This window comes from Esox lucius, chromosome 25 (assembly GCF_011004845.1).
Source record: "Esox lucius isolate fEsoLuc1 chromosome 25, fEsoLuc1.pri, whole genome shotgun sequence".
Classification (NCBI taxonomy): domain Eukaryota; kingdom Metazoa; phylum Chordata; class Actinopteri; order Esociformes; family Esocidae; genus Esox; species Esox lucius.
The window spans coordinates 11,613,122-11,640,991 of record NC_047593.1 but is presented as its reverse complement, the minus strand read 5'-3'; the positions used below and the strand labels follow the sequence as shown (position 1 = coordinate 11,640,991).

Here is a 27,870-nt window from a genome sequence, read left to right as displayed (position 1 = left end):
TCCTGGATGAATCTGTGTGGGTTCAGTGTGTGCCCTTATCTTGACATTCTGTGAAGTCGGCATAGGAACAGTGGAGACCTGGAGAGATTGCTTATCTGACAGCCCGAAGCGAATTTTCACCATATCGCCTGTTTCATGCAACCCCGCTGTATTAAACAGGAATTTGTTACAGTGCTGGAGGCCAACTTAAAACGACTTGTTTTATAATGAGGTAAATAAGTTATCGACTCTTAAATAAGTAGAAAAATAGACCTTACTTAAAAATTATGGGAACGTGGGAACCACTTTAAGATATCCCTTTCCGGGTAACCTTGATTTTATCTGAGTATAACTATGTCTCCATTCTAACTATCTAGTAAAAAGTAGTTAATTAAATTTACTTACGAGTTAAAATCATTTTATTTCTATATCGCTGAGACGTCGTTGGGATACAACCAAAAATATCCCACTGTACCCAGGCTGGAGAGTCCGCTGGGGTTTACTCCAATGTTAGGGCGAAGCTTGCATGATATTTTCTGCTTTCCAGCGTAAATCAACCCAAAATCTCCGCTCAAAAAGTGTATATAGACTCAAACTCAAAACACAATTAGCTCCAGAAGGTCGCTGACCAGTACGTAATACAGTAATTCCATCGTTATAAAGTGGTTTGGCTGATCGGGACGCAATAACAAAATCCTCTTCGATTTGGAGAAACGACTCCCCACTATAAACTTCCTAGGGGGACACAAGCGCAAATGTGAATGGAACAGAGTGAATCAGAGTTTAGGAATGGGTAGCCGTAGCTCCACCTCCCGGCACCCATCCAGGCTACTCTGCCTGCCCACCAGATGATTCTCGTGGAGTACATAGCATAGAAGACTAATATTACACAACGTAGGATTAACGATTTAAAATTCTTATTCAGTTATTATGAAGATTGGTAATGATAACGTATTTTTTCTTGCTTGAGCGTGAGTGAATGTCAACTGCGCTAAAGTTGCAATTCTCTCGTCACCCCGTTGGCATTTTGCATATTGCATGATAAGCAATTGAGGCTGGCATCTTTGAGTAATTATGCTCTCAAAAAAGACCGCTGTGGTTTGCTAATACGGTAGCCTACTTTGGCCAGGCCTTGTCCAACACAAACAAATCCCCTGGCTCGGACAGCCTGTGCACGTAGCAAACACACCACCCACAGGTTACCACCGCAACCGCACCTTTGGGGTCAAAAGTCACGAGAGCAGGGCGGCTATTGTGTTCACACGCATGCCAAAGATCAAACAATCACGTTTACCACCCCATTTAAATATAAGAAAGTAACAATGGTGTCCATGCATCTCCAAACATAATAGGCCTATATGTTAACATGAAGAAAAAAAACTATCTGGTCTTGTACTTGATGTAGTCTGTAACAATGAGCAATTTATTGGCAGTAAATATCAGGACATGATTCCAGAGGCCTGAGGCCATTGACATACCGCAAATACTGCAGGTTTTCAGTTTCTCATTCAGGAACTGTTGAGGTCTGATATTTTCCAGAGTAAGTGGGACTTGGCCATTACTCATCTATACATGCCCAACATTATGAGAATTTTCCTGTGGTTTTCAGGAGGGCTCCACGCAAACCTCTGTTTTAGCCCCAAGGTCTTACGCTGCTATATTATTGTGCCCGGGGGGAGTAGGGTCAATACTCCTTCTCCACTGTAAATCCTTGTAGTTCTAAGGAATGCACTTTCAAAATTTTCCCTGTCTCCTGCCCTGTTTTAAACTCAAGACGATACCTGATGCTTCTGACCTGGACTAGGTTTTATAGAATCTGGACATTGCCCACATGCATTTATTAATTATTACAACTACTCTTAAAATGTTCACCCGACACAGCCAGAAGAGGACTGGTCAGCCCTCTGAGCCTGGTTCCTCTCTAGGTTTCTTCCTAAATTTCGGCCATTTAGGGAGTTTTTCCTAGTCACTGAAATTCAACACTGTTGTTGTTTGCTCCTTGGGGTTTTAGGCTGGGTGTTTTGTAAAAGCACTGTGACAACTGCTGATAAAAAAAGGGCTTCATAAAAAGGGCTTCATAAATAAATTTGATTGATTGATTGACGTCTCCGTCTAACATTTACGCTGAATTTCAATTAAAGGCTTTAAATTCAATGTTAACATTACACACTAGAGTTGTTTGGGGATTTACAGCACATTTTCGCACAACCTCAGCATTCCCGATGAGCCACTGGTTTGGGTCACCGGCTCGGTCGCTGGCTCTGGGGTTATACCACGTCACCGTGGTAACGCAGCGTGCCATCGTTGGGTGACATGGAGTAGGAAATGACTCCCCTATAGATGGGCAAATATAACTCTACGGTTAAATGACGGGGGAAAGATGATTAAGAAGAAAACCTCTCTGCAATTGTCAGAGATCCAAAGGCAAACACACTCCCCTACCCATACTGCACTGGGAAACAGATACCAGCCAATGGGAGGGTTCACCGGCCGGAAGGCTCCAGGCATGTTAGGTCCTGTCAATACAGAAGATGTGAGGTGAACTGACACACACGCGCACACACACACACGTGGGCCAAGAAGTGAAGTTAGTGTGTGTTTGGGTGCGTGTATCGTCAAAGCAGTGAAATCATTTGGTCATACCATTTCGGTTTCTGACCAGCGCAAGGCTATGAACAGCCCACCAACAGAAATACACTGAGATGCAGACAGACAAGCAGGCGAACAGTGTGTCTGAGAGACAGGCCCCATCTGGACCCAACATATGGACCGCACTTGACAAATGCACAGACACAATACTCAATGTCTAGACTTAATACTCAACGTTATTTTTTATTTTCTATTCTCATTTATGTGCATTCATTTATTTATTTGTGTGTGTTTATTGTTTTGTGTGTGTTTATTTATTTGTGTGTGCTGACAGTTGCAGAGATACAAACAGACGCCATCTTTCTGTCGATGTGCGTTTCCGTTGGGAGTGTGTGCGTGTGTTTGGGTGTGTATGTGCACGTACGGGTGTGTTTGTGTGCGTTCATCTGTGTGTTACTGACTGATGGATGGCCCATCTGATAGTTCAGGGTTGTTGATGGATAAATGGGACTGAACAGGAGGAAGAGGGGCTGACAGGAACCGCCACAAATAGACCAACCCTGGGCCAAGGGGTCTCCGCCCCGGACACACTGGCTGGAAGAGAACACACACGCACGCACAATGTGAGGAAGTGGGAGGGCCTCTGGTTCGCGACGACACCGCCTTGTTGTCTATCTTCATCACAACATTCGGAGAATAGGTCAACCACTGTTCCCAGGCACGCACCCACGTACTTCAAAGAGACGAACGTGGCTTTCTGAAACGCCTCGTGGGGAGCATGTCAAGATTTTCAACACATGTGCGCGCGCGCATGACACACGCACGACTCTTTTGACATAAATATGTTTGTGCTCCAAATGGCAGCCACTGCTATGTAGGGCACTTCTTTTGAATAACTGTGTTTGCCATTTGAGTGCTAGTTAAAGCTAGTGAACCAAACAAGGAGCAGGGTGCCATTTGGAACAAACAAACCACATATGTGTTTCAACAAACGGCAGTGTCATCGACCCGGTTACATTTCAATTTTTTCCATTACAGTCATTTAGCCGACGCTTATTTGCAGTGTGAAAACACTCTTATTTGGAGTTACTTGCAGTTAGGTCATTCACCTTAAGATAGCCATGTGAGATAACAACGTTACCCAATCATTGTAAGTACACCTTACGCAAAGTATTGGCTGTCAGCAAAGTCATTGCTAGCTAAAACAAAAATGCAGGTATATATAGTTCTGACTGGGCTTAGCGGGAGCTGCCCTCCAGTGAAGATGGGAAGTCCTAGACACCAGAGATCGTAGAACAAAGAGCTCTGCTAGTGAAGTAGGGTTTAATCATGGCCTGAAGTTAGGGAGGGGCAGTTCTTGCTGTTCTAAAGCCGAGCATCATGGTCTTGTAGTGGATGCATGCTTCAACTGGAAGCCAGTGGCTTCACTGGAACAGTGTAATGACATTGGAGAACTCAGAAAGGTTGGAACTCCAGCCGGGCTGTGGTGTTCTGGATACGTTTCAGGGGTTTGACACCATACGCCGGGACGGCCTGTATTCTTTTCTTTGTTTCCTACATAGAAATCTCCATTGAAATGTACAAATAATAATTATAATTTCATGTTGCTGCAGGATTTGCCTTCTGTAATGGCTGATCTCTTTCTGGCTGGCCACAGGTGCAGACTGGATGTTAAAAAAGGCCGATTTTCATTTCACACCGCACACTTGTAATGCTGTAGCGAACTAGATCCAGTTAAGATCCAGCATCTGTGCTCTTGGTGTAATTTGTTTCCTTGGAGAATGTGGGAGGGCTGCTATTTATGTTCAATTGACTGTACATTGTCTCTCCTGTGCTCCACTGACATTAAAACAAGCTAAATAATCACACTGCTTTCCTGTCAAAGCACTACCATATGCAGAGCGGGTCTGGAACCTCAGCTTTTGGCGCGGCCCAACAATGGGAGAAAGTATTCTTAGACAGCCATGATGTGTAATTGCTAAAGCAAACAGTCTGAGAATTACACAGACGTGCATACCCAAGAACACACACACACGCAAGCTTTACTATACTTGTGAGGACTTTTTGTTTTCATATTTTCTCACCCCTAACCTTTACCCAAACCCCTTAAACTCCATTACAACCCTAACACTAACACAAACACCAACCCTAAAAAAGATATTTACATAAGTGAGGAACAGAAACAAAATCCTATCTAGTCATGATTTGCCATGGGTTACTATAGTAGTATACAAACACACACACACACACACACGTATAACCCCCCCACACACAAGCACACTTTACACAAGCATGTATTGCCTTTTGGGAAGTATTCAGACCACTTCACTTTCTCCACAGTGTTGTGTTAACAAAACATTTCATAAATTTGTGCCAATGTATTTAAGGAAAATGAAATATCTCCCGTACATACGTATTCTGACCCTTTCACATGACATTCCAAATTAATGGTGCGTTCCATTTGTACTCGGAGGTCGGAATTTCCAAGTTCCAAGTCAGAAGTTTCAACTGGAACGCCCCCTCAAGTCGGAATTTCAACTTGGAAAGTCTTAATCCAAGATGGCAGCACCATATGCCATTTAGTAGACAAGTGTAAATTATATAGAAAAATTAAGTTTATAGTTACGTTACAATATTCTGAAGAGCACTTGCCCGTCCAGGTTACAGATTAGGTTACCAGTTACACAATGGCCGATTGAAAAGTGGTCAATTTTTTTTTCTATCCAACGAAATACAACGAAAAACATTGTATATATTCCGAGAAGGGCGAGCACAACAAAGGCTTTAATGGGGATGTCCATCTTGTTTTTCCGACTTGGACACTGGAACACGATCAACATGGGTTAACTCGGGTGTGATGTCATTCCCAGTTCTGAGTTCTGACTTCTGCGGTAAATGGAACGCAGCATAAGCTCAGATGCATCCTCGGTCCTTTGATCACCCTTGATATCTTTAGAATTTGACTGGAGTCCACCTGTGGCAAATTGAAATAATTGGACTTGTTATAGAACAACTAAAGCATTAAAAGTTCCCAGGAGCACATTGGAACCATAAGACTCTTCCTAAAGCTGGCTTTCCGGCCAAACTAGGTAACCAGGCAACAAGGGCCTGGGCCAGGAAGGTGACCAAGAACCCAATGGCTACTCTTATGGCTCTGGCACATGTAGGCGTTTGGTTTTACGCTGAGATGCAAGAGCAATTAGCACCTTGTCCCGACTAGCAATTGTCACATTCACACTGACCATTTCTCGGCAGGGAGCGCAGTGTAGAAGATCAGTTTTGCGCATTTGTGGAAGAAGCACTCTCTACTCCTTGCTCTCATTGACCTTTACTAGTGATTTCTGATTGGCAATGATGCTCACCCATCCAATCTGACAGAGCCTGAGAGTCTCTGCAGGGAAGAATGTGGGAAAATGCCCAAACACAGGGGTGCAAAGCTGGGAATACCCAAAGAACTCAAAGCTGTGATCTCCGCCAGGCACGTTTCTTCAATGTAATGCCAAAAGCGTCACTAAAAAAATACTGGAGAAAAGGTCTGAACAGTTATGTATGGTATTTCAGTTGTTCACCTTCAATAAACTGGCACAAATATTGAAAAACCTGTTTTCGCTTTGTCATTATAGGATATTGTGTGTAGACTGATGGCAAAAAAATGATAATCATTTATAAATTAAGTCTATACAATAACATTAAGAGAAAGTGAAGGGTTCTGAAGGCAATATAGTTATCTGCTTTGGTATCGCACACAAACACATGAAGACACTTTAACTCAGACACCCACACCCACACCCACACCCCCCCCCCCCCCCCCACACACACACACACACCTCGTATTTCACCACGTTTTGTCACGGACAACACTGGACACGTTGCCCTGCACGGTTTCGGGCGTACGATAAACGGACCTTTCATGGTTCGCAACACATACACGACATGCCCACGGTCACACCCGTCTCCTCTTCGCTTTCCTTCTGCGTCCCCGCATTCCTTTCTGAGCGAAAGGGAAAACAGAGAGGTCATACGGTGTCATACAGGATAATGGTGAAGTTTCAAAGGTTGAACTTTAGACCGTTTCAGGGATCAGAGGCTGTGAAAACAGGCAATATGCCAGGGGAAACTACTTGTAAAATACCAAATTGCGAAAATTGACTGTTTTCCCGGAAAATTATTACGAATGGTCAAGGAAGATGAAGGTACTTTCCACGGGGATTCTGTTAAAGTTCGTGCCCCCCCCCCCACGGTCAGGAATATCCACCAGTCTAGGTTTCGGAGAACCTGATTAATGTATTACAAATTATGGTGGTAAGGATGGGAACATACAGCAGCATTTTAGTTGCCGGAGATTTGAAGGACTTCGATGATGAAAAGAAGAAATAATCCCCTCTTGCACAGGTCTAATCTCTCTGTTTATCTTACTCTTTTAATGCACCTGTGGATGACTGATTTTACATGAAACGAATGCAATGACTAATGCCCCAGACATTTGGAGATACAGCATAAGTGAACTCGGGAAGGCATGTGCACTGAGCATAAAGAAGTTTTACGCACAAGGAAAAAAAATAACAAAGCTACACTTGCAAGTCAAAACGTATGGTACATCAATTTGAACCTACATCTGTTTTTGGTTCCAAGCACTCATTCGTTTACCCAAAAGGATAAGAGTTGAGCACGTTCTGTTCCTTTACATGTGCTTTAGCACAGCCTACGATAACAACTGATTCTTTACTATACCCCCGTTTTATATAGACGTAGAGTAATGCCAGTGTTCTTGTCTCTCTGATATCGTCTTGATCAAACCGCAGACACACACACAACACACAGACACAAACACAGAGGACCTGCAGATCATAGCTCATATTTTTCTAATTAGTCATGCAGGGATGATGGAGATTAGGGATGGTTTGCTTTAGAGGGAAGGAGAGACACAGAGGGGAGAAAACAGAACAGGAGAGGACTGGGGGAGTGAGAAAAAAAGAGTGATAGCTAGTTTTCAAGAACAAACGTAGAGGAGTGGGGGACAGAGAAAAGAGTGATAGCTCAGTTACAAGAGCAGTGGAGTAAGAGAAAGAGAGGGATAACTTTGAAAGAAAGGAAGTGGAGGAAGCCTGGTGTTGTGTTGATGGTGTTTTAGAGAAAGGCTGGTGTGATGTTGGTAGTGTTTTTGAAGAAATCCGGTGTGGTGTTGATGGTGTTTTAGAGAAAGGCTGGTGTTGTGTTGGTAGTATTTTTGAAGAAATCCGGTGTGGTGTTGATGGTGTTTTAGAGAAAGGCTGGTGTGATGTTGGTAGTGTTTTTGAAGAAATCCAGTGTGGTGTTGATGGTGTTTTAGAGAAAGGCTGGTGTGATGTTGGTAGTGTTTTTGAAGAAATCCGGTGTTGTGTTGATGGTGTTTTAGAGAAAGGCTGGTGTGATGTTGGTAGTGTTTTTGAAGAAATCCGGTGTTGTGTTGATGGTGTTTTAGAGAAAGGCTGGTGTGATGTTGGTAGTGTTTTTGAAGAAGTCTGGTGTGGTGTTCAAGAGAAAGGCTTGTGTGATGTTTTTAGTGTTTCTGAAGAAATCCGGTGTGGTGTTTATGGTGTTGGAAAGAAAGGCTGGTGTTGTGTTGGTAGTGCTTCTGAAGAAAGCTTGTGCAGTGCTGTTGATGTTTGAGAGAAAGGCTGGTGTGATATTGGTAGTGCATTCATGTGTGTTTCAAACACACGTCTCTGTGTGTATGTGTATGTGTGTGTGTCTGTTGGTGTGCGCATGCTATGTGTCGAACATTCTGTGTGTGTAACGCATGCATGTCAAACATATGTCAGACCGCTGTAATTGTTAGTAAATCACTCAGAGGGGAATACCACAGGGAGAACAACTAACAGGAGACCAATGTGGTTGCAGAGTTGACAACATCATGTGGGACATCATGAAAACAAAGTGAGACGGAAGCGGGGAGGGAGAATGTGTGTGTGTTCATGTGTGTGTGTCATACATACGTGGTAGCATGCATTCGTATTTGTGGATATGCCAATCCAATTTAATTGCTTAGAACCAGCAGTAGGCATGTACAATTTGATTCGATACTGGTCCATTTTAGAGTGAGGTATGGGGACAGGATTAATAGATTTATGGAGAGAGATCTGTAGATATATGGATGTAGCTCCAGTAGATATACAGAGACCTTTCCAGATTCCTAAAAGCCATATGTTCATTCTTGGCTTGGTAAAAACCCATGCCATTGGGTGAGACAGGAAGTTTATGCGTTTAGTCTAGTCTGTCATGAACTTTGAACCCTTGTGCAGCATGACCTGTATTTGACCATGTGACAGGTTGTACATATTGGCCATCATGAAAAAATGCAGGATCGACGGTAAGGTTTGTACATGTCCTGGGGATAAATAATATGTAAACATACTTAGAGTCCAAAAGACCCCACACTGAACTGTAAGAATTTCATTCAAATGTCATCACATGATGTTGGCGTTGGAAGGAACTGCACAACTGCTTTTTTGTTGCCACCACACAACAGCCTTTGTTTTCCCCTGAGAACAACAGGGTCCTTGTAGCATGACTGACACAAGCAGAAAACGAAGCCATTGTCTAAAAGACAGAATTAAAAACGGTGGAGTGTTCTGTGACCGACTTTAAATCCAAGAAGTGAAGGCAAAATGTTGTTTCCGAAGGAAAATCTCTGAGGTTTAGTGTTAGCTGTAGTAAAACAACCAAAAAGACAGGCAGGGGCAAGATTTTTGAGTCAATTTCCCATCATGTTTTCTCTCTCCAATCAGCCTCAGGATTTTCACCTTTACCCACAAACTGTCATGTTGACGAGGCATGCAAGAGCCAGGAGTTCTAAGATCAAGTTTCAACTCTGACAACATTGGTGAGAGCCACTCAAGTGGTTCACATGACAGGGAAATTGACCTGGAGAAGGGGAGAAGAAAAGAGAGGACGTGTTTATCATTCATTAAATTTCAGGCTAGTTCAGGAGTAAGGGGAAAGACAACACGCTCTGTGGAGGAATCGCGGTCACAAAAACAAGGTCAGTCGATAACGGCCTTGTCAGTCACCTCAGGGCCAAACAAACACCATACCTCTGCATGGACCATGGTATTCTCAAAACGCCTGACTCTGAACATTCACACCACCTATTCTGTTTGCTGTTCAACTCCGGTCACTTGGTTACCAAGCCAATGAATAACATTATGTCCACTAAGGGCCGAGGACGAAATACCCCTGAAATTACTTCTTAGGCCCAGCTGAGGCGTAAAGTCATGGTTGAGTGTTGGACACAACGTGTCCATTAACCCTGACCTCCCGAACAGACAGTGAATGGCTTAGAGATCGTCAGAGTTTCACTCGGCCAACTCATTGACACATTAAGCGCTCCACTGCCTACATTCTCCACACACCGCCAAGAGTTAAATGTAGAGTCCATGTCGATGAATGTAGCGTTCATAGCCTATTGACTGTGGTGAAACGGAAGGGGGACGGCCTTTCACCGATGCCCCTTTTTTGTCTTTCATTTCAGGGTGACTGAGAGGTTGTGACCTCCCGAGTGACTGGGGGTGAAAGGTCACATGCGACGGTAACACCTCGCTATCAGAGGAGAACACTAAGTGAGTGCTTTGCATGTAGTGTGCACAGAGATTAGAGTCAAGTTGACATATTGTCGGGGCTCTATTAAAGGCTGAGGAAAGAAGGCCTCAGGAGAAGCCTGAGGTAGAAGCTAACTACCTCCCTGACTGATTGAAGCCAGGGGAGGGCTCATCTTAGCCTCTTCCTACCTTCTTAGGGTAGGTGGAAATGTCAAGGGGGCTCTTTGTGGGACTAGGTACCAAGATGGGTATTTGACAGACTGGCACATTTTTCTTTCCACCCAGAATGAGTACAGTTTTGTCAAACTTTAAAACAGAAAAACTATTTTTTCTCCTCTCCCCTAATTCTCAGCTTTGGCCTTGCTTCATCGTACCAACTCATAGAAGGTTTCCGGAGAACTGAAGATCATGTCGCGTCATCCATTGTAGTATTTGTCTGAACCTATCACCTCAGAACCCCATTGCAACCCTTACTCTCAGTGAAGAACTGCGGTGTATTAACATTAAAACAATATTTTGAAAAATTATACCCCTGTTGTTAATTGGCCCAATGTTATTATGTTTTGATTTCAAAATTATCTTATGGCTCCTGAAAGCCAAGAGCAATTGGGCCCAGAGCCTTTTGGTAGATAATAGCTGTATCCTGTCCCTCTGACTATGTTATGGACCCATCCACACGTAGACGACCTCCGTGAACCCATGATAAGAGAACACAACAAACAGTAATTCACGGTCACAAGACCTGTGATGCTGGATCATGATAACCTACAGCCACTTCCCCATTTACTTTTCGTCAGATCTCTTTGAGTCGGACAAATGAGTGTCCCCCTAAGGTACTCACAAGTCCTCGCTCTGAAGACGACCATTTCACATTTTCATTGGAGAGACAATAACCGGGAGTCCTTTGGCCAAATTCCTTTTAACCGGCTATCTTTGTACTGCTGTACGTCCGACCTCTCTTCCTCAGAGAAGGACGTGCAAAATTCCAACTCAACTCTTAGACCAGAGGCCCTAGTCTCCCTGGGCTATTTATTTTACCTGGCTTGTGCCTATTGGATAGCATTACATGCATATAAGTAGAATGCATAGACCCAGGGTCCCAATTTAAGTCAATTAGTGTTCTGTTCTATTCATTTATTTCAAGGTCATTAATCTGAGTATTTCTGTAGATCTGAGTAGATAGTATGAGTATAAATGAAATGGATTAGGGCCGTAGTAAGATCCAGCAGTTTAAACCTGTACAGCTGCAACATCTGTTTGTTTCCTCCCGCTGCTCGTTCTGCAAAAAAACCGTCTTCCGTACCCCAATGTCTTTGGCTGAATAAACGATAAATAAAATAAATATGGTTTCCATCAAGCCTCCTACAGCTTTTTTTATTATTTTTTTTACACTACTTACATGCCTAGTTGGAATGAGGTCAAATCAGGCAGGTTAGTAAAACAACTTTGGCCAAATGTGTTTGGATTTTGGATTCTGACAGGAATATTCCCTCCGCTGCTTTTTCTGAGTGACAGTGATAAATGCAGAAGGTAAATGATGAGGTGCGAGCAGGTGGAAAGGGGAAAAAACCCAGCCTGAGGCCAGGCAACGCAATCAGCGAACTCATAAATAACACCGGCAAGTTCACTTTCATTTGTGGAGTGGCGACGGTAGACGTGCGGCAGGTCGGACGTGCGCGTAATGCGGGGCGCGAGTTGACAAGTTGCGAAAGAGAACGACGGGGTCTGTTTGACAGAGATAAGGGCCTGTAGCACACGTGGCTCCAGACGAGGACCCGCTAGGGACGACAGGCCTGACAGTTGGTGATGTCACCACAAGCTTGTAGCATAAGACTTCCTGTCGGTTTGAACGGAATCAGATTAGTGTGCCAGCGCAAAAGCCCCACGGGAGGGTCACACTCCAGAGACAGGTTCAGGGAGCCCTGCTGAAGTCTTCCCATTAGCCCTGGTAACCAACTTGGGTATTTGGGCTTTTTTCCCCCAAGGTGACTGGTCAAAGGAGCACAGTGCGATGAACCACCTGTGCACAAACAAACACGCCTCCTATTGATCTGTGGATATCCTATCAGTTTGTCCACAGCGGAATCTGTGGCGATGTGAAAACGCTGTTTGTTTCCGGTCATGAGGTGATTGCGAGAGAAAGATATAGCATTGATCGATGGGCCAAAAACCCTAGGGGCCTTTGTTGCACGTGCAGACATCCAGTTTGTCTCGGTCTCCTTATCATGTTCTTACTTAGAGCTGCAACCTGGGTGCAATTATGGATAACTTCCTAGCTCAGGGATTTGATCCAGCAAACTTCTGGTTACTGGTCAGATGCTTTAATTGATTAGCTCCCTGCCGCCTACCTTCTTCATTTCTTACGCTGTTCTCCCATCTTTAAATCTACCTCTTTATACAGTTGTTCTGCCTGCTGTCCACCAACTCAGTGGAATATGAATCAGGGGAGTGAATTGGAATGAATGGAACTGTAACACATAATGTCCTTGTGCCTGATACGTTCCATTCCAGGACGTTATTACGAGCCGTCTTCCCTTCCAGCCACCTTGTGATCCATGCCCCGTGTCGGTTCGTCGATCGTCAGGGTTTAAAGTGTGAAATGACGGCGGTATGTGTGACAAGGGCGATCTGTCTCCCTGCATCTACTCAGTCTGACTTGTGCGGTCTTGTGATCCCTGCTGAATCCCTGCAGGATATAAACATCGTTCCACTGAATGATTTCCAGGAAACCTAACAGAGGAATCCTGACAGAAGAAACCATAAGATACTCATCAGCCTAAATTAGCTTTGACAACAGTGAAGAAGGATCACTATCAATACATCATGCCATTCCATTTGTTTGTGTATATGTATGTATGTGCATGCGTGCGTGTGTGTGTGTGTGTGCATGCGCTTGAGACTGTGTTTTCTCAGTGGCGGGGGGCAACAATTAAACCTATTTATTCCACAGACGCCAGGTCAGTTGACACCATCACGGTCAGTCTCAAGGCCATCACCATGCACACGCAAAGACACATGATTAGCGGGTTCCAGTAGAGATCAAAGGTCGCTCAGGGACAACACACTCAGATGCAGCCTGGTATAATACACCCGTGTACTAGTCCTAAATCATTTCAATGTGACAGTGTATAGTATAGTAGGGGACTCAAGTGTGCATTCTTGGTTTAAAGTGTTGTAGATGACACGCATTTTGAGTGAGTAGCTCTGTGTTGCAGTGTGAAATGCAATGAAATCACTCAAAGTAAAGGCTTGAAAGCAAAACCGCCGTTGACAACTGACAACCGGCCCTGACAAAGTCATTATTTGAAAGGATTACAGCGGATTTGCATCGCACTGGCATTTGAAGTCAGTGAAGTTGTTTCCCCTATTAGACGAAGTCAACAGCTTTGCAGTGAAAGCGACAAACGCTGCGAGTCTTTAAGAGCTTTCAAAGCCACAGCTCTCCCGTGGAGGAAGCAGTGGTGCCCGCGAATTCCGAAAGGGCCGCCTTCCACGCCTCCCAGAGCCACAGGACAGCCTGAACAGGAAATGAAGTCTCAACAGGAAGTAAACAAACAACATACCAGGGGATTAGGCATGCCGCTGAGTGGCAGTAAAGTCACCAGGGATTGGATGGATTTACCAGGGTACTAAATCCCATGCTTAACGCCCATCTGGAATGCATTGCACTGGAATGTGAAGGTTTCACAACGCAACTAATCATCAACATCCAGCGAGTTAATGCCCCTTTTTTAAAGACACTTTTCAGACAGTTAAAGGCAATTCAATTTCATTTTCACACAGAGAGAGAGAGAGACTAAGGTGAGACGGGAATGTCGGCACACATTCGTCCTGAAGCCCAGCCTGCCCTCTCTCAGAGGGAACACACACGCACGCCTCCTCCCAGCCACCTTCCCGCTGCGCAAGTGCGTCCGCGTCCGCCGGTGCTGGCCACGTCCCTGTGACGCCGGGCCACCCTGTCCCCGCGGAGTCCCACATCCTGTCTCTATGGCGGGTCGCCGCACTAGGGCGGGGACTAATCCCTCAATGGAACTCTGGAATCGCACGTTATCGACTCCTGCCGGGTCTAGATGAATGACGGGCCTCCCGGCCCCTTCCGAGGCGTGGCTTCCTAACTGACCGCTCGGTCACACACACACACACAGAATTCAGGAACGCACACGTCTGCACGTGGCTGAATGCACACGAGCACGTACACAGGGAGTGCTGGCTCAGCAGGACGGGCCTCCATGGACGGGGGGCTAATAGCAGCCAGTTCTGGGCCTCCCTTTCACACACTTATCTCCCCAGGTAAACAAACCAAAAAGCCCAGCAGGAGCTCAACTGACTGGCCTCTCCAACTCCACATGATTCAGGTCTTTCCCTCGCTTCCAGTCATTCCTTCTGTCTCTCTCTCTCCCCGCCTCCGTAATTCTCTCTCTCTCTCCGAAAGAGAGAACGACAGAGGCTTTCTTTTCCCCTGCCTTCCTAGAGTTTCGGTCTGAGAGTTTGGTCTCTCTCCTTCTGATCTTCATTTCTGCTCTCCTTTTGAGTATATTTACTGTCCTTTGTCTCCTTCCACCCAATTCAGTCTAAGATGGAACAACGTAAGCCACGGCTAAACGTGGCGTTGTTCTGTGAATGTCGATATTATGACATCAGCTTTTGCCCGGTTGAGCCGATGGAGCACGTCCGTTTGGACGCCAGGCTCTGACAACATGGTTTACGCCGCCGCCGATGCCTGTTCTGTAGAGTTGGGGTGTTGCTGCGTTAACAGAGTGCTACAGACACGGGTTGGAAATCAAATGACATTCTCAAGCATTGAAGCAGTGTGCGCTTCACTGCCGCAAAACTCTGTGCAAATATTTGTGCATACCGCTTGGGCCAACTCAATGGTTATGTGAGTACCTGTCAGGGCCAGCTCTCTCTCTCTCTCTCTCTCTCTCACCCTCAGTCTCTCTTCTGTCTCTCTGTTCACCTTGACTCTCTCTCTCTCAGTCTGCCTCTGTCTTTCACTCTCCCTTTGTCTGCCCCCCCCCACCCTTTGTAACGGGTCAACAGGACACTCAACATAATATGGACACTCCAGTGATATTCTAGCTCAGTCTTGTCTAGGTGTCTGGGTTCTGAAGGAGACCCAGGGCGACCACAGTCCTCTCGGCCCTGTGATGACATAACTAATGGGCACAAACAGGAAATAAGGCGTGACCTAGTACCCAGCCAGCCCGCAGGAATGTAACGTGGACGCTGAGGACGGGACTATGCCGAGGTCATGTGTCAGCATCAAGGGGTGCGCGGAATGCTTCTGAAAACCCTGGAACGATAAAGAAACCAGCGAAAGTCAGAAATGGAGCGAGACGGCGAGTTAGGGGAGAGGTGTTAAAGGTAGATCCAGAGGGTGGAGAGAACGATGGAAAAAGAGAGAGAGAGAGAGAGAGAGACAGCGGGAGAGGGAGAGATTTGGAATGAGACAAGTAAACACGTTTGGCGTGAGTTCCCAGGAGTCACTGGGTTTAGGAAAACATTCCTGCATCTCTGGAACAGGCACCCTTGTAAGTGTACGGGGGAAGAAACAAGTGCCCTCTAAATGACTAAAGAGGGACTTTGTTCACTAAGAAATACCTCAGCACCACCACCGCTCGCTGTCACAGCGAAGAATGTTCCCGAAAAAGGCTTGTTTATTTTCCAAATGGCAGGCCGCACTTTATGACATTATTACTGTTTTTATATAAGTCGCGGTAATGCAGGTAACGTTACAACAAAACGCGCGCTCGACACACACAAGCGCTCAGTTCCATACCAACCACCCCCACGCATGCCCGTTTCTCAAATTGCATTCCTCAAACACCCACTACCCCCCCCCCCTCCCTCCCCCCCGATTGGTTGTCTAATCTAATTAAAAAACCCTTTGGCGTGATAACACCAACCGTGTAACTCCAGACCTATTCATATGGTATTTATTAGTCCAGATTCTGGAATGGTTTTAAAATTGAGAATGCGTTTAATGCCCAAACCCCCCCCCCGAACGGGAACCTCACTGTCTGCTGATCTGATCGACTCTCGGCCGTTAGACAGAACATGTGTCTTGTCCAAAAAACAAAGCACAGAAGCGCCCTTATGATTCAGCACGTGTAGACTTTTTCAAGACGCTGGTTGTGATTATCCAAAACACAGAGGAACCACAAATTTTACCAGAGGGGGAAAACTGCAATGTCTTCCATCTGAATCATTAAAACCTTTAAAATAACATGTAGAAGGTGGATAGGAGAACAAGCTGGAGCGATCAAGCAGAGCGTTTTCTTGTGAACAGTCCAAAGACGTTCCCTCTTCCCTATTTAGTGTTGTGTTCTATACTGGCTGAATAAGGGGAAACACAGGAGTCGGTTCTGATGGGAACCACTCCATATGATAACTAAATAACATCGATGTGCTTAGTAAGAGAACCATCAACCTGCATTCATCTCTATTCAGTTTAATTAACACTTTGAACACATTTGTAAACTCATTGGCCTGTCCAGTGTTGGGCATTTCTTTCTGCCCCAAAGGTTGTCTTTGATATGACACTTACATTAAATATTTTTTAACACAATAATGGATTTGTTAGTGTCTGAGTCTTTTAGACTGGAGAGCAGTCATAAATACTTTTCTCTAGGTTTAGGTTACAAATAGTCTTTCACCACATCTCACTGAAGCTCTGAGAAGAGCAACGTAACACCTTTCGATGTACATGATGTCTGAAAATGGAGGAAGAGGAGGACCCACACACACACACACACACACACACACAAAGGCAGAGCAGCCAGCTCAAGGGAGTAAGTCCATCAGCAATCACTTCAAGTGTGAATTGCTTCACGCTACCAGATACACACCGGCTTCCGTTGGGATAAAAAGAGACGGACGCGCGGCAGGACAACAACACGATGAGTCCAGCTACTTCCACATGAGCCCGCCCAGCGCTTTGTTGTCGAAAACCTACAACAACATTTAATGGGAACTGACAGGCTAGATTTATACACTCAGATGTTAGCAGGACAACATTCTCAACCAAAGAGTTGCGAAGTGAAAGTGTAGTTGAATGTACTTATTACATGTGCATCGCAATTGAGTTGACTGGCAGCAGGTTGAGCGGAGGCCCAGGCTAACAACACTTCATTTAGAAGTCAGGATTCAGTTCTCAATTGATTCACTGTATATGGTTCACGTGAATGACATTCATTCAGATTCATATATATTCAGATTCATTAGAGGCTATTTGAGATGGAGCCATTGGTTGTCAAGGGAGGATGAAACCCGTTAAAACCCTACAGGGTACACCATCCAACAAGCAGTACAATTAGCTTTTCAACCGCAGTGACACTACGACTACACCTCAATCAGCGATGGCAGCTGAGAAACTTAAAGACTGGAGATAAGGGGCGACGGATCGACACCAGGCAAGGTTAGACGGCAGGTCGAATGGTGGTGGAGGGAACGGGCTGTTTGAACATTACTCTGAATGGATTGGGCCGGGTTCGATCTCTTTAATTGGTCGAAGACCAACCGATGCGCTCCACTGACTCTGGAACAGTCACCAGCTGTGCTGATCCACATGATGATGTCACGACGTGACGGCCCTTTGACTTTTCATTCTGTGGCCCTCAGGCATGAAATGTACCCGCAGGGCTTCTGTAGGATTTGGAGGGCCACAATAGAACCAGGGCATACAAAAGTTTGAATCAGGACACACAACAAACACAAACACACACACACCTCTACGCTACCCTCCCCCATCGCTGTTGACCTTTGACTTTGCCACCCATGCGCTCTACCTCAATTCAAAAGGAGCTGAGGACATGCCAGTCATTCCAACCTCAGCCTCCCAGGTCTCACTACGAGCTCCACATCAGGTCAAGGCCCTTATTCATAAAGCGTCTAAAAGGTGTGCTGATCTGAGACCAGTCTTTCCAATTAATTCATCATGAATAGGACTACGGCTGTGAGGCTTCTCATGGACACAGACTTTAAACTAACAACGAGGAGTTTCTGTTACCGCCCTTCGTTTCTCCAGAGCCTGAAAGAAACTTGAAACTTGAGTATGTCCCCTTCAAAGCGGGGGGTTCTGGACATAATGGGGGGGGGGGGGCTTATAAGCAGAATGGCTTGAAGAAGGCAGGGCACCTGGACTCTGACTCCCAAGGCCAGGGTGAGGAGAACACAGCCGCTGCTTATCAATGAGATCCTCTCAATATGTCACGGAGTAGCACATTTCCCCGTGAGCAGGTTGTGGAAGTGTGGAATTACTTGTTGAAACATGCAATACGACAACATGTGGCAGAGAAAATCAAGACAATATTGAATTCCTCCATTGGGTTGGTCAGTGCGTGCACAGCCTATAGATATCTGATTCATTGACACACACACACACACACACACAATTTTGTATTTCTACCAGTGTGGTGTCCAGAAAAAGCAAAAACAATGGTTCCTTTATCTAACCTGAATCTTAACCTCAATAATCTAACATTGCCTACATTTAAACTAAACCTAAAGCCTAACCCTACCCTGCAACTTCTAAACATAAAAGTAAACTCAAATTCTCATAAAATCCAATTGTATCTCTGACATTTAGCCAGAAATGGACAGTAGTGAGGACTGGGAAAAGGTACTGACAAGGTTCCATTTTCATATTTTAATATTCTCATAAACAACTTTCATCTCAATTCAGTCTATAAAACACACACACAACATGACTGGGCAGGCAAGATCTAAATTGTCTCCAGGTCTTTGTACTCTAAACGTCTTTTTGTACAATGCCTAACCTAAGACATTCTGACGTCTCGATATTAGCGGTTGGTCACGTCTTGTGACCACGCTTTGGTGACCAATTCGGCTGAGCTTTCAAGACGTGGAGTGAAACACGTCACGTCGAAATATCGGCCCGACGTCCGTGGGGTAAATCCTACCGACTGGATTTCCCCCAGAAACCAAAGAGACATGTTATTCATTGCGTTGAGAAGAAAGAACACGCTGTAACACATTCTGTATATCTCATAGACCATCACACGTCTGCCCTGGCTCGGTTCCAGCTGCCAAGATGGACGCCTAACCAGAGGAGCGCCGTCGAACTTGGCTCAGTTCAACAGAGTTGACTCAGTTTAAGGCACCGTAAAGCATCTGCCCTCCCGCCTCGCAAAATGTAGTGCCCCCCGTCGCCGCCCACTAAAACATGCAGGAATTTCCCCCTCTTTGCCGTTTTTAATTAGAATCAACCTTGTTGATTGAACGGCGGCATTCTTCTGCGAACTCAGCGGGTAAAAAAAAAAAATGAAGGAAATTAAATAAAGACACTGGTGTGGGAAAGCTGCACTTAGGGTCCTATCGGGACTTTTACTTTCAACTAATTTCTTTCATCCGGCGTCTGTCCTTCTTCGTGAGACCATTGCGCATTCTGGAACTTTCCCACTGGAAACACCTGGCCTATGACGCCTCAGTGCGGGGGTCAGGCTGAGGTGGACGTTAATGTGTCGAGAGAGATTGGTACCCCGCCGTTGGTAATGAGCTTCACCTGCGCTGATTTATAAGGAAACTATAAATACGACCCATTGCAGATGGCTGTCGGAGACGTGATGTCATGCGGGCCTGTGAAACCAGATGGTGTCATTGGTGTTGCAGTGGGAATCTTGGGAAACACGCACGCGCACTTTTGACTGCACACCAGTCCGCGCACACGCACGTTTAGAGGGCGCTCGCACTATGACCCTGAAAGCGTATATATGCTTCCTTTCCTGGAAAACTTGTCCGACCGTCTCCGCTGTACTTGTGAGTGCTTCCCATAATGGCAAGTGATTCCCGATATCCTGGACTACTTTCGACCAGGCCGAGAGGGCGAGAGGGACCATAGTGCTTTTGGTTGGTATAGAGGACCTGGCACTCACAACGATAAAGTTGTGGGTTTGATTCCCTCAGGGGGGGCCAGTACGAGAAAAGCTCTAAGAAATTACTTAAATATAAGTGTAATACTCTGGCCGAAAGCTCTGGTGCTATATATGAAACGGGGTGCCATTAGAAAGGCACAACCTAGGTGTATTATTTAGAGACTGCCTGCTAGACTAGCCAGTGAGAAAGTCCTGGAGGACCCACCCTGCCATGTTCACAGCATCTCATAACTAATGAATAAGTCATAGCATCTGACCTGAATGCTTAGCTGCCATCGCTTTACTCTTACTCCTACTCAACACAGACACGCCATTGGGGCCAGAATGGCTACAATTTAGCGCAGCCACTGAGCGTGTAAAAGCAGAAAGAGCCGCCATCAATCTGTGCAGTTATATTATCAAGTAGTGTGGTGATTTCACTTGCACTGTTGATCTTGCTTGAACAAATTTGGAAAATATCACCTAGTTGGACATTAGGAAAATCTGAAAGGGAAAATTGGAAGAAAAACCATTTAAATGTAAACTCCAGTCGATTGCATTACAGCCCATTGATCATGTTTTCTGAGTGCTGTCAATGGACGGCGCATTCTGTGTGATTCTTTTTTAGTTTTTCAAGGAAATGTGCAGTTTCTCGACTCCTAACCCTTTCTACAAGGGAATGTGTGATTAGAGCTTGTCTGGTGTGTGTCAAGCTTTTGTTGCAGCATTACAGAGGGAAAATGATTTCAAAAATGTCTGCTGGGCAAGAGTGTTAACCATTCTCCAATTCACTCCCAAATATCTCGGATGGCTCCAGGCGATGCTTCAGCATAGGAAAGGACACCACCTGAAGCCATACAATTGTGATTTGTTGAAGCAACTATTTACAACAAATACTGTGAATTCCATTGCATGTGCCAGATTAGTTTGCATAATTTTAATCAACATCCCACATTACCACATGAATCATTGCATCATAATACCAGAGAGCACTTGCAAGAGCGCACATGACTTCGTAAGTCATAATTCAAGTGCTTGTAGTTACAAGGCTGTTCTACTCATTCTATTTTTATTGCGCAAACACACACACCAAAGGTGGCAAAAACACGATGACCCCCCCAACCTCCACACACACACACACACACGCACGCAAACACAACCATATACGCACCTTCACCTGCGAGTCGCCTGTCCCGTCCTGTCATGCTGAGTAATTCCCAAGCTCTAAAGGTGGAATACCTGATGTGGTCACTGAACGACCTCTGGCGCCAAAGCAGCCTCCCAGATAGATTCAGGGGCATGCTGGGACTAGACCAACCCTGGCTGGACTAGGCTAGTCAACGTGTCCTGTCTATATCCAGTGGTTCTGTTTGACTTGGTTGGGTTCTCTCTGGTGGTTTCGTCTTGGCTTACTCCCTACTAGTCTGGGGTGATCAGGGTTTGATTAGTCTTGCCTCTTTCTGGTTCTCTGTGTAGTCTCCCATTCCCGGGAAACGATTCTGTTCGGTTCAGTCCTACCCTCCTGTCGTTCTATCCAGGCTGGTTCTAGCTTCTGTTTATCCAGGTTCTAGTGTACTGATCTCTAGTGTTGGTTCAACCGTGTTCGCTTCTGTCCTGCAGCCTTCGCGGGGCGGCACCAAGCCTCAGTGCAGTGATCCAGGTGACACGGCCTGCTACTGCTGAATGTGTGTGTGTGTGTTGGCGTTTATGTGGGTCGGCGTGTCAGAGATAGAAAGTAGCCTAAGTGCTTTCCGACAAAATCCCAGGCAAGAAAATGTAAGTGGCCTGACAAAATCCAGGACGAGGATAGAAATATCCCGCTCTCTCTGGCTCTCTCTCCCTCTGTCTCGTCTCCTCTCACGCTCCTGTGAGTGGAACCCGAAAGCGGCGATGGATATGCAACACAACATTATATGCCGTCAAGACAGTTTGCCGGGTGACTTCATCCAGCCTGGCCTCAAACGAAGAGCAAAGCTCTTCTCACGGCAGGTGCCTTCGGAGACTCAAACCGACACGAGGAAGACCCGGCAAAACAGTCCAACGATTCAAAGTACAGGGGGGCCCTGGGGCCCCGGGGTGAGGCCGGAGGAGGCGTAACCACGGGGGCCATGGTGGTGATGTTCACGTGGGTCCCCACTCCCCATTTCTGTCCCAATGTACGCCACTATAGGAAGCTGCTATGCCAACGCCGCGTCCCTCCTAGACAAAGCTGTTAACCCTCGCCCTCTCCAGACGCCCATAAGCTGGAAAGAATGGTAGGCACATACTTGGCTCTGGGATCCGGAATTGCACAACTGCACACGAACGAGCCAACACAAGCACATAAACACACACGCACGCGCGTACACACGCATGCACGCACGCACGCACGCAAACACACATATACGCACAAACACAATTAGATGCGCGCAACACACACCCGCACAAGAACATAGTGAGACGCCAAGCTACTCTCAAGTTAGCTAATGTGTTTATTTTATTATGTAACCGGGACTGAGCTATGAACTATTTAAGAGCTGCCGGAAATCAGGACAATACCAGTCACTGCGTGGTGTTACACAACCAAAACAATATCCAGGCACAGAAAACCAGTCTGCTGGATAAGTGCAATTACCGTCAGGGGGTTTTGGTGCACGACAACTACGTGAAGAAGACAGAGGTTAGTGTAAAGCTTACCTCTTGGTATTCCAGACCACCCCCCCCCCCCCAACTGCCCTCCCTGCACCCATGAGACTCGTGCTAACCGCTAATCTGAGGTCATGCTAAACGAATAGAGGGTTATTATGTCCCCGCTGATAGCATTGAGTCCATCTTTGTTAATTGACCTTTATAGCCGCTTGAAGTTGGTCTGAACTGATAAGGGAATGATGTTCCCATTGCTTTCCAGTGGCCCTTGGCGGCTCCGTATTGCTCTAGTCAGTCTTCCTCGTCTCACCTTCAGCTTGTCCAAAATGCAGCTGCTAGGCTTTTAACCGCTACCTGTTACATATAAGATTGATTTTAAGGTTCTTTTATTTGTTTTTGATGGGCTACATGGATCAGCACTCTTCTATATTTCTGACCTCCTTAGCCACCACTCCTCCTCCAAGACGCTTGATTCTTCCAACAAACTGCTTTTGGGCGATCCATGGTCCCGATTAAAGTTTAAAGGAGAACGTGCCTTTTCAGTTGCTGCGCCAAAGATGTGGAATTGGCCACCTTCATATATCAGGTCTTCACCTAGTACTGACATTTGTTTAAAAGCACCTCAAGACCTATCTTTGTTCTTCAGCCTTTGAGACTGCAATTGGGTAGGAATTGTCGCATGTCTGTCATGTCCTATGAAAATATTGTACAGCACTTTGGTTGACACTTGTTTTTGAAAGTGCTTTATAAATAAATGTGATTACTCAAGCTTTGAACAAACCTGCAGTTAAGGTGGTATACATGCATGTATTAAATACATAGGCTGACAGTAGGAGTTTGGGTCTAGGAACGCTTCAGGGTTTTAGGTGATAATAATAAAGGAATATATAGACCGGCGTTGATCTGATTCTAGAAAACGGTTCCTAGTCTAAAAATATTGCCTCAGTATTGGAAGCATCAACAACCTGTAAAAGGAAAAACATCTCTTCCCCAACTTGATCTTCCATTGCAATAAAAAAAAAAAAACACAAAGAAAAACCCCACATTGATTATCATGTATTTTATTTGACTGTATCATTTAATAGCTTTGTAGAACTTATTTTACAAATGCCCCTAAAACGAATCAGATATTGACACACAGCATTGGAAGGATCTTTTTTGGTGTCGTTTTTTGAAGCAGTTAAACATCTTTTGGTTGACCTACATTCTTAAAGCCCAATCTCAATACCATTCATCGGTGGCCTGGGTTTCTCCAAAAAGTTAAGGGTTTAACTCAAACCAGTGTTTAGGGGTGCTTCTCAAATGGAAACCGGGGTCCAACATAACACTGCTTTGGTCAAGATGGGCTGTATAAGAGTGGGGTGCCATTTAAAATGCAGATTTGAAATACTGCGCTGACAGGGAATATCACAGACTTTGTGACATCAAAGACAGAGACAGTAAAAACACAGAGACAGTGGAATTACAGACAGAGGCAGTGACATCACAGACAGAAACAGTGATATCACAGACAGAGACAGCGACATCAAAGAGTGACAGAGGGGACAACATCACAGGGCTTGTACTTTCATGAGCAGAGAAGACAGACGAGGCCTATATTTTTCTAACAGGAGGAGGGAGTCAAGCTCATTCGAGCTCACTTCCTGTTGTAAATTTCCCTTTTGTGTGTGTCAGTTTCCTGTCCGATGTGCCCCACTGCTTCCACTATTATGGCAATAGAGACCCAAGGGATCCGCCCTCAAGCCCACAGGACCCAATGTGTGTGTGTGTGTGTCTGCCAGAAACACAAATGAGGTAAACTGTTAAGGAAGCATAAATGCTATCAATTCAACAGATGTATCTGCAAGATGCAAACATCTAGGCAGATGAGTGGCACAGGAAGCCAGGCACAATTACTAGAAGTAGATTTTGCCTCACAAACTAGAAGACACAGGCCTATTAAACAAGCAGACATTTTGGCCCCCTTGTTCGGTTATTGTTTTAAAACAAAACCCTACTAACTCAAGACTGATAGGCAGAGGTGTAAAAAGTACAAAGTAAAAGTACTCAACTGGGTTCGGCTGTGTTCACCACTTTTGGGAAGTATCTAATTAAGATCAAAATAACCAGGTAAAGGGAGTTCAAAACTAACTAGTGATCAATTAAATAAAAAGGAAGAGTGTAAATTATCAATTAAGGACACTGATGAGTTATGAACTCTGTTTACATGGTCATTTAACCCTTCTTTAGGAACTTCCCAAAACTAGTGAACACAGCCGAGTACTTCTACTTTGTACTTTTTACACCCCTGCTGATAGGTCGGTTCACATCGGAAAATGGAGTGATTTCGCCTCCTACGCCAGGGAAAAGCTGTGAGTCATCCTGCCCTCTGTTGTCTGTGTTCAACGCAAGGCAGAAATATGACGACTTCAAACATGGGAAACTCAAAGTACAGTTCTGAGACTCTGAACAGGGTGGTGAAACGGGAAGGGGGGGGGGGTGTAAAAGTACTGGAACAGGAATGGACAGACAGGGAAGGAATGCACACCCTTTACTGTTGGGTGGATGTGTGTGGTGGACTTCCAGGGAAGTAGACTGCTGAAAAAAATGGAAAGAAGGGAAAACACAACAAACAACAGCCTTATTGATGAGGCCCAAGGCTCTAGGAGTTCTTCATTAAGTATCTGAAAGGACAGCCGAAGACGTCCGAGATGTCCTATATAATGAAATGTTAAGCCCTCGAGGGCTAAAGACAAGAGGATGGGTAGACTGGGTCACAAGTCAGAAAAAAGGGACCTTCTGTGGGGAAATTAACCTATTTGGCCCCTGACTGGCTTGGATTTTGGGTGAAAATTAGCGTGGAAATTTGTCCCTTCGGCTGAATGGGAGGGTGGTTTGTTACGAGCTGAGAAGAGTCTTTGATAAGAGGTTTAGTTTGGTGTCACAAGTTTTCTGAGAGACTCTGTCTCTGATTTGTCTGGGCTGTGGTGGGGTGTTTGGTATTGGTTTCCCTTAATTAGGTCAAATCGGAGATTTCAAGAAACATTTATTAAATTACTTTGACCATCAGACCGGGGAGAGCTGACCTAGGTTTTACTTTCACTTTCCTTCTTTTGTTTTTGTATATGACAAATCCATGCAACTCAGTTGTTTCATTCACACAACTCCTCATTTTTCATAGGAACAATAGTCTTTGCACTTTCCCAACCACATTCAGTGTCAAACATTTCTCGCAATTCCGTGAACTTTCAGTTTACATTTGCGTATTAGAGGCTACTGCACCATAGGCCTGTCCCATGGTTTTGTCTACCATATAAAGATAATACGACCTTCCCGACATGCTGAGTTGCATTGTGACTAAACATGGGCTTCCCCCAGAGTCAGTTCTAGAGCCGTTCCAATTCGGTGAATCAGAGGAAGAAATGCTGCGGGTCCAGGTTAAATAAACTCTCTCATTCCAAAAGGGACCAAAAAAAATTTTGTCAGTGAAGAAAAAACATTTACAGTAAAAGAGACAGGCAGGCAGAGGCAGACCTACTCACCGTCCTTCAGGCAGTCAGACAGACAGGTAATGTGGAACAGGCCAGAAAAGAACAAAACCGTCAGGCCCTGAAGAATGTCCATCACTCCAAAATGGATAGCAGCTCGTTTCAGAGCCCCACGGAGAGGGGTGTAAGCCATTTCCTGTTTCCTGGTCCGTCTCGCCGTTTATGAGGGGCACACAGCGTGTGAGGTGCAGCAGTGCGCGGTCTGGCTCTGCAACGTCTGGGCAGGCACCAATCATTGTGTTTAGTTGATTGGGTCCCTTTGGCGGCTACTTTTAGATCAGGGCGATGATGCTCACGATTGAATGGTCTCAGTCCATTGTCTCCCTCTTGCAGCAAATCAACAAAAAAGACATGCCTCCCTTTTTGGAATTATTAAATTTTACCCAGAAAAAGGATAGGAATGTAAGCATGACATGTCATGGAAAAAAATTAAGTAAACCCTCAGGAAGATTGATGTTAATGAGGGCAAGTTGGCCAGGAGAAAAGCAGGCCCAAACCATAATGCCACACATTAAGCTTGATATTAGGTTCTTCTGTTTAAAGGCAGTGTTTCCTTTTTGCCAAACATACCATCTGTTGAGAGAACTTCCAAGTCATTCCCCAATCATTTTCTAACCTGTGTTGGTGCTCTTGATTGAAACTTTAGCCATTTTATGCCTTGCTAAAATGTATTAACCTTGACTGTTTAAGGAAATTTAATTTCTTTATATTTGAGTTGTATGGAAGAGATCGGATTCTATGAGACAATCCGTACAAATAAAGTTTAAATAAATTCACAAAATAAATTGTTTCAAAGTAAAAATAAAATATGCGATTTGTTAAGTCGGGTTACTTTCATCAATGAACATCATTGGAATTTCGCTCAAATATTCAGGTACTCAAGTATAAAGAATAACTAACTGTGTAACTGCAGTTTCACATGAATTAATGACCACATTAGAGACACATATTTCCTTCAGATCATACGAACTCACAAAGAAGTAGAAAAAAAATCTAACACTGAAAAAACACGTTTCTTGGCAAAGCGCAATCACTGTTTTTTGACCGGTTGTCATGAGAAAAAAAGCAACCAGGGGGTAGAAACAACATTTTAAACAACCAATACGCATCAGTTCTGTATTCATCCTATTTTGCATTCACTTTGGCAATGTTAACAACTGTTTCCAATGCCCACAAAGCCCCTTCAAATTGAACTGATTTGAGAGAGGTGGTGACAATAGCAAAGCACTCTCTAACAGTCAGCACTTTCATCTCCCACACCTAACTCAGCGCCTTCCCTCCAACTTCACCACCATCCCCCCACTAGAAAACCCCTCCACCCCCCAAATACCCCCTCCGCTCTAACAGCAAGCCCCCGTCCCGCAGTCCATGCCCCAGCCCGGCCAGGGTCTGCCTTTAGGTGCAGGTGAGGGGTGAAGGAGGGTGAGCACCAAAGGCTCCATTGTTCCACCGACAGACCAGGAGCGAGAGGGGAGATAGGGGAGGAATGCTCACAGCGGAGGGTGACCGGAGATCAAAGACTTCCAGGGAGCGCAGGAAGAAAGGAGGGATAGGGGAAGGTGGACCGGGAAGAAGAACATCATTGGTACTGTCTTCATTCAGTGACCCTTTTCATCGGGGGACAGAGAGGAAAATGAGGAGACGTTAATTTGCCGATCGGTAACGTATCCCTGCTGCTTCAGAATTTCCACTTTACCTCTG

The 27,870-nt window shown here is 45.2% G+C and overlaps 1 protein-coding gene across 4 annotated transcripts in view; it reads right to left on the bottom strand.

Annotated features, from left to right (window-relative positions):
* Positions 1-27,870, bottom strand: part of dlc1 (DLC1 Rho GTPase activating protein) — an 82,484-nt gene that overhangs the window by 22,189 nt on the left and 32,425 nt on the right. Inside the window, exon 1 of one of the 4 annotated variants that reach the window (XM_010888489.5) lies at positions 385-782. The exons of the other annotated variants lie outside the window; for them this stretch is intronic. Coding sequence (XP_010886791.1) covers positions 385-397 — 13 coding nt within the window. The 5' untranslated portion in view covers positions 398-782. Of the gene's footprint in view, positions 1-384; positions 783-27,870 lie in introns of those variants that run through there. 4 annotated transcript variants of the gene reach the window in all.